This window comes from Narcine bancroftii, chromosome 6 (genome assembly GCF_036971445.1).
Source record: "Narcine bancroftii isolate sNarBan1 chromosome 6, sNarBan1.hap1, whole genome shotgun sequence".
NCBI classification, from domain to species: Eukaryota; Metazoa; Chordata; class Chondrichthyes; order Torpediniformes; family Narcinidae; genus Narcine; species Narcine bancroftii.
The window spans coordinates 63,978,004-63,995,046 of NC_091474.1; the positions used below are offsets into that span (position 1 = coordinate 63,978,004).

A 17,043-nucleotide genomic window follows, 5' to 3' on the forward strand; every position below is an offset into this window, starting at 1 on the left:
AGGATTAAACCAGGGTGGCAAGTCTTTTCAGTCAAATTCAGTTTTCTGCAAAATAATGATGAAAGGACTTACAATTTCCCATCCTTGAATGAGCGAACTAAAACACTGTCCTTTTTCACTGTGACTTCATCACTGCAATCTGGAGAAATAACCTTTAGAAACAAAACAAGTAATTTTGTTTTTCAGTTTCACATCGAAGAAAATAAAACAATGTGGCAGAACATCAAAAGATGTTAACTCGTGAGTATAAACAGACTGCGAGGTATGGTTTCTTCCTATATTTTTGTCCTGAAGTGAATTGCCTTCTGGTGTCAACCATTGTTTGATGACAGAAGATTCACAACAACTCTTTGATCTTGCTTTGACAACATATAGTGAATTTCACTCCTGGATTTCAAACTTCCTCAACACTTCAATTATTTGGTTCAATTATGCTGCAGCTGTTGCAGCCAGTTAGAGCTGCTGCCGTTGCAGCTCCAGGGGTTCAGTCCTCACCTTGAATGTTGCCTCTGTAGAGTTGCACATTCTCTCTTCCTCCCTGTGGTATGGTTTCCTGGCTACACAGATATACATCTCTTTACGTAAGTAAACAGCAAGGAGAGGCAAGGGTGAATTGATGGACATGTTTGAGGAAAAAGAGCGGCAAGGTGACAGGAAATTCAGGAGAGGACTTTCCAACACTGATGTTAATGTGACGGCCTTTTACACTTGTAAAAATTACAACTCAAGGAAATGAGTTATTGCGATCCCTGGCGCTCATGGATGTAGCGACTTGATGATTTACCAACACTATTAATATTAAGAAAGCCATGTATTATTTTGTATTTCCTGTATACATTTATGAATAAAGTTTATTTTTGAAATTATAAAAATATTCCATGTCAAGGTTCATCTTGAGCAGCTGCATAACAAAGGACTTTCTGATCTCTGGGTTGTTCCAGGGACACACACACAGAGAAAGGCATCAACTGCAGCCGGAAGATCATCAGCTCAGTAAATGGCCCACTTTGGCTTGTCAGAAATCTGCTGGTCTTCTTGTGCAAGGAGATGTCTGTGAGGGAATGCTGTCAACTGGCAGATTCCAGAGTACGTGCTGAGGAACACATTGAAGTTCAGTGCAGCCACCTCAAATGCTCTGGACTTGGGACTTGCTGCCACTGGACACTGAAGGGACTGGGTCCTGTACAGCAAACTTACAACTAGTTCCTGGATGCTTGTTGTGTGACTGGCCCCAGAGGACTCCAAAACCCAGCAGCAATAGAAATTCACCAAGACAAATGGTTACTTAAACAAAAAGAATTTTCTTTAAACATAAAAACAGGATCAAACTTTATCACTATTAACTTAACCCCCTTCTATTTCTAAGCGTATGTGAATGTAATGTGTGTACAAGTTCAGAAAAGTTATTTGATTCACAGTCCAATCTCAATTCTCACTCCTCCAAGTTCACTGTTATCAGGCAATTCTTATACTATGCACAGAATTTAACATTTATGAATCTTCACCAGGCTTTGGTGCTCAAAAGGTAAATGGTTACCACTCAGGAAGGTTCTTGTTGGTTTTCAGAGAGAGATTTGTTGCTCGTTGGACACACACAAACTGATTCCTTCCGATCAGCCACTTCAGTGCCTTGCCAATAAAACTTGACCCATCAGAGTTTTCCAGATGATAACCTTTTTCTTTCAGGTCACCACAGAATTCCTTTTCTGTTTTCCTTATACAGCCAGCATCTCCTCTTGTATGGAACACATGGCCTTTGAATAGGCTGAACTCAGAACTCACAACCCATCTTCAAAATGGGGTTTCAATCAAGCTTCCAAAAGCCACTGCAGACCACCAGTAATCTCTCTCTCTTTCTGTGTCACACTTAGAGAAAACCCTGCTTGACTCTCTCTGCTTGCAAAACCACACAACCTTCTTAGAACAGCAAACTGCCTTCAGAATGATTGTGGTACCGGACCCAATCTTCTGAGTCCGTTTTTCTGTTGCTTTCCAAAACAATAATCCATTACTCCACAGCATGTCTAATTGACATCTACTTGTGAAGTCCTTCAGCAAAGCAGTTTCCATCGTCTTTACAAAGGCACTGGGAGCCTAGACTGTCTGGCTTGAGCAGAGCTCTGGCATTTTAAATGAGATCTATGTTGTGACCTAACTAAAAAAAAACCCACAATTTATCTTTATCTCCTTTAAAATATATCTAGATACTAAATAAAATATAACATAATCTGTCACAGTTGTAAAGAGGAAACATGAGTGTTCATTAATGAGAATGTATTGACATAATTGAATAATGACATCATCTGGGTTTTATTTCCAATATATATCATTATACCAGTTTACCTATCTCGGCTGCACCATTTCATCAGATGCAAGGATCGACAATGAGATAGACAACAGACTCGCCAAGGCAAACAGCGCCTTTGGAAGACTACACAAAAGAGTCTGGAAAAACAACCAACTGAAAAACCTCACAAAGATAAGCGTATACAGAGCCGTTGTCATACCCACACTCCTGTTCGGCTCCGAATCATGGGTCCTCTACCGGCACCACCTACGGCTCCTAGAACGCTTCCACCAGCGTTGTCTCCGCTCCATCCTCAACATCCATTGGAGCGCTTACATCCCTAACGTCGAAGTACTCGAGATGGCAGAGGTCGACAGCATCGAGTCCACGCTGCTGAAGATCCAGCTGCGCTGGGTGGGTCACGTCTCCAGAATGGAGGACCATCGCCTTCCCAAGATCGTGTTATATGGCGAGCTCTCCTCTGGCCACCGTGACAGAGGTGCACCAAAGAAAAGGTACAAGGACTGCCTAAAGAAATCTCTTGGTGCCTGCCACATTGACCACCGCCAGTGGGCTGATAACGCCTCAAACCGTGCATCTTGGCGCCTCACAGTTTGGCGGGCAGCAACCTCCTTTGAAGAAGACCGCAGAGCCCACCTCACTGACAAAAGGCAAAGGGGGAAAAACCCAACACCCAACCCCAACCAACCAATTTTCCCCTGCAACCGCTGCAATCGTGTCTGCCTGTCCCGCATCGGACTTGTCAGCCACAAACGAGCCTGCAGCTGACGTGGACTTTTTACCCCCTCCATAAATCTTCGTCCGCGAAGCCAAGCCAAAGAAGAATATCATTATAAATAAAAGTATAGAGCTACCCAATTGAAGCAAGGTATCAGATGTATACAGGCTCGACTGTTTAGACCTCCTGCAATTTTCATCTCTTTCCATTTTCTATTCTCTCTAATCTATGTTTTATCCTATTTGTCAAGATGAAATTAATTTAATAGTGCTAACACAATTACTAGTGCACAAACAAAAATGCTGTTGTGAGCTGAGAGCAGCAACCATTAGTGTACATTTAACTTCTAATACTTATGAATCATCTTCAGCCACATGGCCTCATCTTTCTCTTGCTTCTCCCTTTGACTGACACCTGCCAATCAACTACATCTGTCCATCATCCCTACCTAGATCTCCAATCTCCCACTAATCCCTGTCCAACTCCTCCCATCCTGTTCACATGAAAGTGACTATCTCCCCTTTGCAGTCTGAGTGTTGATGAAGGTTCCGGATCGAAATATCAGCTATTCCCTTCCTCCCATTGATGCTGGTTGACTTGCTGAGTTCCTTCAGCAGGTGGTTTGTTGCTCCAGATTCCAGCACCTACAGTCTCCTGTCTATGAAATGGGACAAAAACCACTACAGTGATTTCTTAAAACTGCAATGTTCCGATTAAGTGATTTTCTGGTCACACACATTGAGCAGTAAAGAAAAGTCCAATTTAAGGTAAAGACAAAAAAGGGTTTAATTCTGAGGACTTGTCAATTACACTGGAATCTAATTTACATGCAAGTTTAAGTTTTAAAAATGAATTGCTTACCAGAGCGGGGTATGAGGATGTCTTTCTTTTATCTCCATTAGTACATTCTACACAGACAATTTTGCCAATTAATTCATCACTTAATCGTCTATCTTCATCATCTTCATCACTGGATGAAGATGAATCTTCTTCATCAGGGCTAAAATGAAACCAAACCGTAAATAACATTATTCTGCATAAATATAAATATCAGAGTCTCAAGGCACTTGAAAAAGATAGAAATCACAGAGCAATTCCAGGTTCAGTACAATTTGAAGATAATGTGTGGATGTATACGTTTGGGTCAATGTCAGAAAGCACAAGTATATTATGATACTGGATAAATAATGTGCCCTAAAACAAGGGCCTTCCTTTTTTGAAAAAAAAAGCAAAAGCAATTAAATAATATTGAATAATTTATTAGGTATGTGGTAGGCAGAAGGCAGTTCTTAACACATTCAAGAAAAGGACATCCACATAGTCAAAGTTGGGGATCAGAGAGAGTAAGATGGGGATTTTGTCATTACCTATGGATGAGAAAATAGTCAATCAGATGGAAATTCTACACAATAAGTGGCAGCCACCTTGCGCAGTTCAACCTTTTTAAAATATTTTATTTTTGTTTTTTTTCCCATAAATATACATAGTAAACTCTCCAATATCAAATTGTGTGTGTGTGTGTGTGTTGTGTCCCTTCAAATCTACACACTGTCAGGGCTCACATTTATGTTGATCATCAGGAATTCCATATGGGGAAGTCACTTGTATTTATACTGTAGCAGCATCTATTATTACCTTATTTATTACTGTATTTATAATTATAATTGGCCCCCTTTATGATCCAAACATGGCTACCATATCTTGATAAATATGTTATATTTGTTCTTTGAGTTGTATGTAATTTTTTTTTCCATCGGTATGCAACTATTCATCTCAGCATTTCATTCTGCTGTCTGTAGAGGGGAATTGGATTTCCAAGTAATTGCAATACATTTCTTAGCCACAGCTAAAACTATTTTAGCAAATCAAATTTGGAATTTAGTTAGTTTATTGCTTATTTCAATAAAGTTGTTCTAAAGATAAAGTGCCGGGTCATCCATGAAGGTCACCCCTGTATCCTTGTTAATATTTTAGTAATATCTTGCCAGAAAGGCCTCACCTTCACACACGACCACATAAGCATATAAAAATGTTCCTATTTCTGTGCCACACCTAAAAGTAGGGCTCACGTAAAATATCTGATATTTCAGGTTTTGATTTATGCAACTTCTGTGGTGTGAGATATAATTGGTGTAGAAAATTATATCATACTAATCTGTATCTTGCATTTATAATTGACGTCCAAGGTTGGAACAAGAGTTAAGGGTAAGGGTGCAACACTTTAGGAGAAATATTAGAGGTGGCTTTTTCCACTCAGCGAGTGGTGGCAAAATGGAATGATCTTCCGAATGAGATAGTTGCAGCACGGTCCTTTCTGTCATTTCAGAGAAGATTGGATGTGTACATGGAGGTGAGGGGGTTGTTGGAGGGTTATTGGCAGAGAGCGGGAGGTTTGAGCTGGTGGAATTGTTCTATTGAACCGGTGCGGACTCGAAAGGCCGACATGGCCTGTTTCCGCTCCGTGAATGGTTATATGATTATGATTGTGATAAACACCAACCAAACCAGCATCTTTCCATTATTGTAACACCTAGATCTGACTTCCATCTCTCTCTCTATCTCTGTAAACATTGTTTTGCACTTTTATTCTGGAGAGCATAGTACATCTTAGTTGTAAATTTAGGTGTATTCCCCAGCCAAATTGTTCGGTACATTTCACTAATTTCAAACTTGGTTGTCATCTTTCTCTTAGGAACGATCTTAGTTGAAGAAAACAAAAGAAAGTTCCCTTACCTAATCTGCATTTACTTCTTAATTGTTCAAAAGACATGACAGGTTCCTTCTAAGATTAAAGGAATTAAGGTGTATCAGGAAGAATATCAAATCAATTTGTTTACTGATGATGTTTTGGTTTCTGTATCTGATCCTATAAATTCTTTGTCCCAATTACAGATTGGATTGAAAGAATATGGGGAAGTTTCTGAATATAAAGTATTGGGGGAAAAGTAAGATTATGCCCTTAGCTGTGGATGATTATACAGATTGTAAAATGGCTACGAAATTTAGGTGGCCAGATGTAGGTATTAAATACTTAGGTATTAGAAGTGATATTGATTTGAAAAATTTACATAAATTGAATGACTTGTCTTTGCTTAATAGAACTGTTGCAGATTTAAAGAAGTGGAATAATTTACATATTACTTTAGTTGGTGAATTGTGTTAAAATGAATGTATTTTCTAGAGTTCAATATCTTTTTCAATCAGTCCCTATTTCAATTCCTTCAAATTTTTTTAAGGATTTAAACATGGTGATTAGGAAATTTTTATGGAAAGACAAAATGCCATGGATTTCTTTTGAAAAATTGACTTGGAAGTATGAATTGGGGGGGTTTATATTTTCCTCATTTTAAGAATTATTATAAAGCAGCTCAATCGAGATTTAGCTTAGATAATATTCCAGCTTGGGTTTTTTTAGAATTTAATGCGATAGGGGATGTGAATCCCCATGATTTTATTTATAAATGGAATTCTAAATTGTTGCTGGGAAGTAGGGAATCATCTAAGTTGAAACCTTTGAGCTGTGGAATAATATTGAAAATGAAATTAGTATGAAAGGTTTAATATCTAGGAAAATGCCTCCATGTCAAAATAGGCTTATTCCTTTTTTCAATGGATAACCAATTTTTAAGGATTTGGATAATGATGGATATTAAGAGGATTGAAGAATGTTTTGAGGATTAAAAATTTATAACATTTGAACGAATGAGGAAAAAAAATTAATGTACCTAACAAAACTTTATTTTGTTATTCTCAAAATTTTTTAAAATCTGGCAAAATAGGTCCTACTTTGACATTACCTAATCAAAGTGAATTAGAACTATTGAGTTGTGATACTACTGTAAATAAAATGATTTCAGTAATGTATAATTTAGTTCAAACTAAAGCCTCAAATATTGGGGTCCATAAATCAAGATTAAGATGGGAAGTAAATTTACATACACAAATAAATTAAAAAAAGGACTGAATGGAGTTATGTAAGAACAATACGAGCTAAAATTATAAACGTAAGATATAGGTTAGTCCAATCTAATTTTATACATCAATTATATTTGACTGCACAAAAATTAAAGATTAAACCCTGCCGTATCAGATTTATGTATGAGGTGTAGATCTGAGAATGGAACTTTTTTTGCATTCAGTTTGGCAATGTCCTAAAGTTAGACCATTTTGGTAAGGGGTAGTCATTTTTTTGGAACAAGTCATAGGGGTCAAATTCCCACAAGATCCAATGTTATTTCTAATGAGTAAGCCCAAAATTAAAATTAAATTTCTATCAAACTGAATTTGTGTTAATTACTTTAGCAGTTTATAGGAAATGTATAGCAATATCATGGGAAGCAGCAATAGATCTAGGTATGGAAAGGTGGCAGGCAGAACTTTGTAGTTGCATACCATTGGAGAAGATCACTTGTAATCTGAGAGCTGAATATCATGGCTTTTGGAAAATATAGCACCCATATTTGCAAAATGTTGGTTTGCATGTTGCACCTCTTGGTGTGACCTCCCATATATTTTATAGATCTTCTAGTTTCTTGGCATCCTCCTTTTATTTCTTTTTCTTTTTTTAGGGGTGGGGAGGGGAGGTGGGACGGTGGGGGTGAGATGATAGATACCACATGTATAATTGAATGGAATGTAACTATTATTGTGGTTCAATATTTATTTTAAAAAAATTTTAAAAACATGAGAGATTCCTCCACATAACAATCATCAATATATCTTATTCCTTTGTCATACCATGAATTCAATATTTTGTAACCCAGATTCATAGGCAACACCACATTTTTACATAATGGAGTTCTTAATGATGTACCTGCTTTTTTCCAATACATTCATTTATTTCTTGGCATATTCTAATCATATGTATTAATACAGGGTCATTCCATCTTTTTTATTATTAACTTAACATTCCACTATAAATAAAGTCCTTCACTGTCTCCTCCTCCATTGAATTCAATCTCATTTGGATCCAAGAAGGAGGACTGTCTTCTTAGGTTTCTTAAAATCTGGAAGCCTCAGTCCTCCCAGTTTATAGTCCCATGTTAGCTTTTCCAATGAAATTTTTGGTACTTTGTGATTCTATAGGAATTGCCTTCTGTAATTATTTAATAATTTAAATAAAATTTTTAGATAGTGCATTAGGCAATGATTGAAAAAGATACTGTAATCTTGGCATCGCTTTCATTTTAATACAATTCACTCTTTCCACTAAAGTAATTAGTAGGTCTTTCCATTTCTGTAAATCTTTCCCTATTTATTTCTAAAAGATGAGTTCTGTAAATTATTATCTGTGACTATTCCTAAATATTTGATTCCATCCATCTTCCATTTAAATCTGCTACCTTTTTGATATCTTTCACAATCAAAATTCTTCAATGGCATTATCTTGTCCATATTTATTTTATAACCTGATACTCTTCCATATTTGTCAAATATTGTTTGTAATTTTATGAAGGACTCAGCCAGGTCAGTCACATATAATAGCATACCATCAGCAAATAAGCTGATTTTATGTTCTTCCAGTCCAACATTGAACCCCTTAAGGGGTTCTCCTTATCATCTCCGCCAGTGGCTTGAAAGCTCAGATAAAAAGTGCCAGAGGCAGAGGACACCCCTGGCTACTCGATCTGCTCAAGGGAAAAACCACTGACATCTGATTATTAGTTATAATTTTAGCTTGTGGTTTATTAATTTATAAATTTTCTGCCTATATCAATTTTTTCCAATGTTTTAAATAAGAAAGACCATTCTAAATGATCAAATGCCTTTTCTGCATCAAGGGATATAATTATACTTGAATTCAACTTTGAATTTGGCATATGTATTAAATAGTCTACCTAGACTGAAGAATGTCTTCCTTTGACAAATCCCACCTGGTCTTTATGAATTAAATTTGGTAGATATTGTCCCAATCTATTAGCTGCTGCCTTTGCCAATATTTTATAATCAGCATTAAGGAGTGATATAGGTCTACGTGATGAAGTTTTTTTAATGAGTCTCTACTTTCCTTCAGTAGCACTGTAATTATAGCAGTTGAGAAAGATTTCAGGAGGGTCTGGGTCTCTACCACCTGGTCCAATACATCCATCATAAACTGTCTGTTGAACTCGGGTGGAAACCCATCCTCCCCCAGATATCTGTTTCCTTGTAAAGTACCCAAAATTTTCTCAATTTCTTCTCTTGCGAAAGAAGCATCTAAATAAATTTGTTCTCTATCTTCTAATTTTGGAAGTTCAACATTTGGTAAAAATTTGTCTGTTTCTGATTTATATAGGTTTATATAATATTGTCTAAAATAGTATTTATTTCTTTTTGATTATATGTATAATATAAGCCTCTGTTTTTATTGCATTTATCATTCTAGATGACTCCTCTGCCTTTACCTGCCAAGATAAAAATTTTATGTGCCTGCTATCCTAATTTATAATATTTGTTTGGTTTTTAATATAGTTTTTTCAATTCTATACTTATGTAATGTGTGATATTTCAGTTCTCTGATATTCTTTTTCCAATTTTGTTATGTTTTTTCTCTGAACCATCCAACTTTGTAGCATATTTTCTCACAAATTTTTGTTTAAGAAATAATTTGTCCTCTTAGAGAAGCTTTAAGTGTATCCCATATTAAAAAGCTATTATCAATAGAGGAAAGATTGGTTTCACAAAATAGTTCTATCTGTCTCTTAATAAACTCACAAAAGTCCTTCCTTTACAACAGTGTGGCATTGAGACGCCATCAATACACACTTTCTTGTTTTTTCCATTATTACAATAGTTAAAGTTAATGGTGAATTATCTGATAAATATTCCATTTTTACTACTATACTTTTTAACTGGGCAGACATTAAAAACAAACCAATCCTTGAATATGAATCAAGTACCATTGAGTAGAATAAATAGTCTCTTTCTCTAGGGTTAAGCTGCCTCCATATATCAATCAAATTTAAATCCTTCTTAAATTATAGTGTCATTTTTCCAGCTTTTGCCCTTGTTATTGTTCTGACTGATTTATCCAATATTGGATCTAGACAGAAATTGAAATCTCCTCCCTCTGTTTTTAAAAAAAGATATCCTTAATAAAGGCTTCATCGTCATAAGTTGGTGCATAGGTATTCATAAAAGTCCATGATTCTGCATAAATTTTACAATGTGCTGTTACAAATCTTCCAGCTTGATTAGTCAGTGTCTCTTCTATTATTATTGGTATATTTTTTATACTCCTCTTGCTTTTGAGCCAAATGAAGATGATATTACTTGTCCCATCCATCCTCTTTTTAATTTATCCTGTTTCAATTTGATAAGATGTGTTTCTTGTAGAAAATTATATCTGCCTTTAATTTTTTAGGTCTGCCAAGACCCGCCTCCTCTTCACTGTCCCGTATATCCCATTAACATTAAGACTAATAAATTTTAGCAATCTATCCATGTTGATTTTTTTAAACAAATATATTGTTTAACAATAAAACCTTACCAATTGTTTAAATAATAGCCATCTTTCCCCTTTAAAAAACACATACAATGTCCCTGCCCTGACGGTGACATAAGCAGGAAAACCCGAAAGCTCATGAAAAAAGCCCACGGAATCCTTCGAGGAAGAAGACCCCTATTTTTAGCACCATCTTTTAAGAGACACTCCTCTCCGGGTGCCATTCTCTCCTTTAGAATGGAGTCTCCATCTTGCTACTACTTTTCCCAAGTTTTTACTCTTTACTGAGCTCTCCTTGAACATGCCAATAAAGTTTACTTTGTAACGGTTTTTAAAAATTACAACTTTTACTTAGTCAGTCTTCCTCTTTGGCAGCCTCTGTGCAGGAAGTCTTCCACCTCATTCTTAGTCTTGAAAAATCATCAATAACCTTCTGCTTTTTCAACCACCAGAGTTGCGGGGTATATCATCAAATGAAAAGTTTTATGTATGTAATTGTCTTTTTACATCATCAAATCCCTTCCTTTGCTTAATCAAATCTCAGATAAATAGCACTTTTTCCATGGTCAATCTCGGGCAGACCATTATTTTGCTTAGAGTATTCTTATGCTGCTCCCAGAATTATCCCCCATTCCCAGTAACTCAAAAGTATTACCAGTCACGATCGCTGATCGTCAGCTCTCCAGATCCGAAGGTCTGGTGAGGCCTTTCAATATGTAATTTTTCTCTGAATTTGTCTTCTCCCAGCACTCACAAGATCCATGTTTTGAAGATGCTCACTGGATCTCTTCCCTCAATTCTTTCTTTCTTTCAGTCAGTCTGATAATTCAAACATTATTTTATCTGCTAAAATTCTCCATGTGGTCGACTGTAATGGAAGATTTAAACCGTGTTTTTTACTTTTGCAGCCTTTGCTTCTGCAAGGCTGAGAACCTGCTTGTTTTTTTTAGAATCAGCAGACATAATCTAATTTACACAATGGGGCCCAGGGATGCATATGAATTAGTAGATACACCTAAATTCCACCATGAGGCACAGTGATGCAGTTTTCTTTTGTTGGTCGCAGACTGTCAGGAGACCTTGAAGATAATTAAATCATTTGTTCAAAGAGATAAGCTATGAAGTAAACAACTTTTGGGTAATATAAGCCATGGTCCCACTGCTGAAGTTTGAGAGTCTCCGAGAGGTGGCAAAATTTCTCAGCAAGAAGAACTTCTAGAGTCCAGCTAACATCCTGGTCGAGGGAGGTGGAGAAGCTGCTACCGGTGCCCCGACAACCTACTACATGTGTGCAGTCATTGCCTTGCTTCGGCAGTTGGGACCAGTCCAGGCGTTGATAAGTATAGTTGGGAAGGGCTAGCATATTGTAGTTTGAAATCAGCTTTTGAATTTGTAATAAACATTTGTGTGTCTATTTTCTTTCGATAGCTCAAACACTGTGACCAATCTAAAACTAACAAAATGAGAGGTACAAGTTTACCCAGGACATCGACCTTGTCTGTCCATTTCTTTGCATCTTTTTCCAAAGCTTTTAGCTGATCTTATGTTTTTACCAAGTCTACTTTTGCTTGGTTCATTCTTTCCATTAAGTCCATCAACGATTTCTTTAATTTCAGTCATGTCTCTCATTACATTTTCAAAGCCTACAAATCAGTTGCTCAAGTTTTCCATTTTCTCCAGGATAATATTTAGTTCTTGTCTCGACTCCCCAGCTCTGCCAGGGTCCACCGGTCCCAAGACCACTCTTACATCGCTCCCCTTCGGGCTTTTCCATGAGGTTTCTGACTGAGTAGAAACTTCTTCATTTTTTGTTCTTGGCTGCCTTGGTTTCTTAGTACTTCTTTTGTCCATTTTTTAGTCAAAAGATTCTTAACTTTAAGATTTTAACCTTAAATGGAGACCTCGATCAAAGCACGTCTGTCCACATCCTTTGCATGGCCATGCCCCCCAATTCATGCTTTTTAATCATATGATTTGAAACTATTTCTTGTATCAACTGCCTTCGTTGAATATGCAATGGGAATAGATGAACAGTTGAGAATTGGTCTACTGGTGCCGATAGTGTATATAATGTGTGCAGGAAAGACAGGACTAGTGGAATCAGCACTGAAAGGGGTCATGACAGGATTATACAAAGAAAGATGCATCACTCTCCACTGCTGTGCCAGAAACCTGACATGAACTCTGCTCCCTACACAATGCTGTGCCAAGACAGTGACAAAGATGTACGTTTCCCACTCACTGCTACGCTGGAACTTTGACATGTACCCTTGTGCTCTCCACTCAGTGTTGCCACAGGACCTTGACTGGGGGCTTGGAATGGTGTTCCAAGAGCAACAAAACAGCTAAAGTGATCTCTTCATTATATGGCTCAGTGTAGAACATGTTTACGAGGTAATAGGCAAAGGCTGTGAAGGCTGAGGCATGCAAACTGTCTGAGATGGCTTAGGCAGTGTTGGCACTGGCAACAGACACTCCATGTATTTGTAAAGTGGTTGGATCCTGTGGGCTCATCCATCACTTCCTGTCCTCTCTTTTCTGCCAATATGCAGAAAAGTCTAGTTCTTCCTAGTGGCTTCCATTCACTGCACTCAAGGGCAGCCATTGCACATTCATCCCACACCAAGCCATGACTGTTCAAGTCCCAGAGAATAGCAGTGGTTTGCACTTGATTCCAGCCACAGCATTATGCAACTTTTGTTTTAAAGTACCTACCTGTGAGTGTTTGGATCCCAGGACCAAGAGCACTACAACATTTGTTTGTTGTGGAGTTCAGGAGGGCACCAGTGTCAAAGGGATTAGCACGATTCAGATTTTAGAAATCTGCTGATTCATTGCTGTCAGCCCCAAAAGCCCATCTCTAATTTCAAAAGTGCAGCCTGATACATTCAAATTATATTCCATAGAAACTGTTTTCGAATGAGCACCTTCCCTGTCAAAATAAACTCCTCAAAACATGATTTCTTTAAGCATAGCACAACCACAAATTTTGACCATGTTGCAATTCACCATCGGAATTTGATTCAATTCATTCCAAAAATGAATATATTTGATCCAAAGACTTTTTAACTAAGGTTTGCAAAACACATCAAGCAAATAAAGTACAGCATGAATGTCTTAATGAGAATATCCCTATGTGCTCGAGAACAGTGCACTATTTTCAAGATTAAATTTTCGTTTACCTTTTTAATTGGAGGGGATGCTCACACTTTGAACTGCTACTTTCAGCTTTATATCTGCATTCAATCGTAAAGATGGATCTTTCAGAATTGGATTACACACAAATCATTTCCAAATGACAGAGGTCATTCGAGAGTAAGACAATGAATTTGGGACTTTGGGACTCTCCCATTCCAGAGAGTCACAAAGCCTTACATTTTGAATAGAACAACAGTGAAGTGTAACTATTTATTAAATTAAACTGGGACATAAGAAAACTAATTTTTGGGACCAAAGGATCAAAAATTGGTCTTCAATTTCACCCCAATTTAATACATCAGAAAAAAATGCACTGAAAATTATAATTTTTAACAACAGATGAATTAACAATTTATCATAATCGTGATACAAAAAGGTTTACAGGAAAATGTAATCAGATGGAAATCTCACAAAAATCTTACCATCTCACAAGGATTTCTACCCTTTACTAGCTATGCTCAGAGTATGGAAACAGAAACAAAAACAGATAATGTTGCCAGCACTCAGGTTATAAATAGAACAGCTAAATCAGCATTTCAAGTGGACCCTTCTTCAGAAATGAAAGATGATCTAAATGAACAGCAAAGCCCAACGAAGGGCAGAGCAGAGGGAAAAACATCCACTCGTGCACCACATATGTGGTGCGAGGATGAGACCACAGGAGTCATGCAGAGGAAAAGTGACAGGAATTAAAGGTAGTTAATCACATGGGGGAAGTGGAAGCTATCATAAACGTAAAAGGAAGAACAAAAAATATTTAAGTCTCCACAAGCCAAGAGGCACATTTGAAATGATCAATTAGGCTTCCTGTGGACCACTTCCAGAATTATTAATTTCATTTTCCAAAATCTGTTCATCAAAGTTACCATTACTTTTTTCAAAAAAAACAAACACACTGGACTACACAGTTAAAAATTAAGGAGCTCTTCTCTCATTCAAGTATAGTCTTATTTATAACAATTAGCCCTGGATCCAGTCTCTTAAACCAGACAAGACGTTACACTGCATCTCAAAGCCAACCATTTTCATTAGAGCATTTACATGAAACAGTTTCATGACTGAAAAATGCAAGAGAAGCAAACATTAAGAGATTCTTATACCACTCCTGACTGGTGCTCATGAGGCCCCCTATTAGCAGTTAAATTGTTACAGAGTTGACACAGTGATTCACCTCTTCACTGTGTAACAGGGTATCAGCATGCATAGGAAACTTTTAGCGCATTATGCTCTTTGGGAAATCCTGCCTGCACTGCATATATAGTGGGTAGGTTTATGCTAATACAATCTGCCTGTACACAGCACAAGGTGTAATTACAGTGCAAAGCAGCATAAGCAGAAATCTCAGAATATTTCTGTTCAGCACATAATGGAAGAGATTCCATAGCCTAAAATGACAACCAAAGCAGATGAGAACACAAGGATACTATTTAGAACTTATAACCTGCTCCACCAATCTACCCTTTAATTCAATTTCACTTTATCCATAACGCCACTAATAAAAGACATGGTAATATGTGTGGGTGTAATAGTCAAATTTTGTGGACCAATTATTAGGGTAAAATTTACAAGATCAACTATTACACGCATACTACTTTTGACCGTGGTAAGTACCCGTGTCAGGAACTCGGATGAGTGGGCGGCCAGAACAGGTGGTAAATATGCGTTTGAAGAGTCAGAGGCTAGCCGTACATGGAACATAACAGAGAGGGCTTGCCTCAGACCGCCACCCCCTAAAATGATAACGAAGACAAAATGACTTGATCCAGTGTGTAAAAGTAGATGACACATTTTTCTTGTTTATTTTCATTGTGTGATGAGATTGTGTTGAATGTTTAATGGGTTTGGAGGGGGGTGGGAAGGGGGGAGGTAAGGTAGGGGGGGAAAAAGGGGAGAAAATGCCACTGTGTATATTTAAGAGGGAAATGTTTGTATGTATTTTGATTGATATGGTTCACAGTGTGAAAAAAAAGAAAAAAAGAGTCAGAGGCTCTGACGGGCAGGCGGCCGAGGCAAGGGTCTGAGACCGAGGCGTTAAGAGCTCAAATGGGTAGGATGAAGATCCACGATTGGGTTGACAGGAGTTTGAATGAGTTGGCAGCCAAAGCAAGGGTCTGCAGTCAGGGTGGCAAGAGTTTGGATGGGAAGGCAGCCGAGAGTCCGTGGTTAGGGTGTTGGGAGCTTGGATGGGCTGGTAGATGGAGCGAGAATTCTCAGTTGGGGCGTTGGGAGCTTGGTTGGACAGGCCTCCAGGGATCTGCAGTCAGGGCTTCGGGAGCTCGGATGGGCAGGCAGTCAAGATGAAGGTCCGTGGTTGGGTGTCAGGAACTCAGATGGGCGGGCGAGGTAACGGCCCGCAGTTAGGGTGTTGAAAGCTCAGATGGACAGACAGCTGAGGATCTGCAGTGGGGGCTTTGAGAGTTCGGACGGGTGAGCAGTCAGGGCGAGGATCCATGGTTGGTGCCTTGGAAGCTTGGGTGGGCGGGCAGCCGAGGTAAGGGTCCAGAGGAGCTTAGACAGGCAAGCAGTCAAGCCGAGGGTCTGTGATCGTGGCATTGAGAGCTCAGAGGGCAGGTAGCTGAGACGAGAGACCACAATCGGGGTGTCGGGAGCTTGAAAGGACGAGCAGCCAGAGTCAAAATTAGGGGGGGGGGATGACTTTTACATGTGATATATGGAAAATACCAGATTTTTGAGCCAAAAATAAGGGGTCAACTTTGACACCAGTGGTTCTCAACCTTTTTCTTTCCACTCACATACCACTTTAAGTAATCCCTATGGCATAAGTGCTCTGTGATTAGTAAGGGATTGTTTAAGGTGGGATGTGAGTGGGAAGGGAAGGTTGAGAATCACTGCTCTAGACCCAATTGTTACTGAAATATTTTGCTTGAGAAAAATTGTCATTGGCTCATTTCCTTTGGAGTCATGAAACTGTGCACAGAATGGGGACAATTGAAACAGTGGTTTTCAAACTTTTTTCTTTCCACCCACATACCACCTTAAGCAATCCCTTACTAATCACAGAGCACTTATGCCATAGGAAATACTTAAAGTGGTATGTGAGTGGAAAGAAACAGGTTGAGAACCACAGTATTGACTATTACATGCGTATTTATGGTACTAATTTCAGTTCTGACATTTTCAATGAAACATCAGCTTCGACAACTTTATGGATGTGAGTAGTTTAGTGCTCTAAAATCCCGTCCCTCAGTTATGCTTGTAACCTCTCTTAATAAATTTATTTTGATGGAAAAAAAGTGTGCCTCAATCAATCTAACCATCAGATCTCTGAAACAAGGTGATTAAATCAGATTGTACATGCTATTAAATTGAGCAAGGATAGTATAACTTCATTTGTTTGGTATTTATATGTTAAACAATACTTTAACTCTCTTTTAA

The 17,043-nt window shown here is 38.0% G+C and overlaps 1 protein-coding gene across 10 annotated transcripts in view; it reads right to left on the reverse strand.

Moving 5' to 3' along the window:
* The window catches only part of arid4b (AT-rich interaction domain 4B), a 239,110-nt gene that overhangs the window by 77,658 nt on the left and 144,409 nt on the right, over window positions 1-17,043 (reverse strand). For 8 of the 10 annotated variants that reach the window (XM_069885139.1, XM_069885133.1, XM_069885132.1 and 5 more), the window contains 3 exons: window positions 13,632-13,685; window positions 3,888-4,026; window positions 73-152 (listed from right to left, as the gene is read on the reverse strand). In XM_069885139.1, the coding sequence (XP_069741240.1) occupies window positions 73-152; window positions 3,888-4,026; window positions 13,632-13,685 (273 nt within the window). Of the gene's footprint in view, window positions 1-72; window positions 153-3,887; window positions 4,027-13,631; window positions 13,686-17,043 lie in introns of those variants that run through there. The other 2 variants (XM_069885135.1, XM_069885141.1) reach the window with 2 other exon arrangements.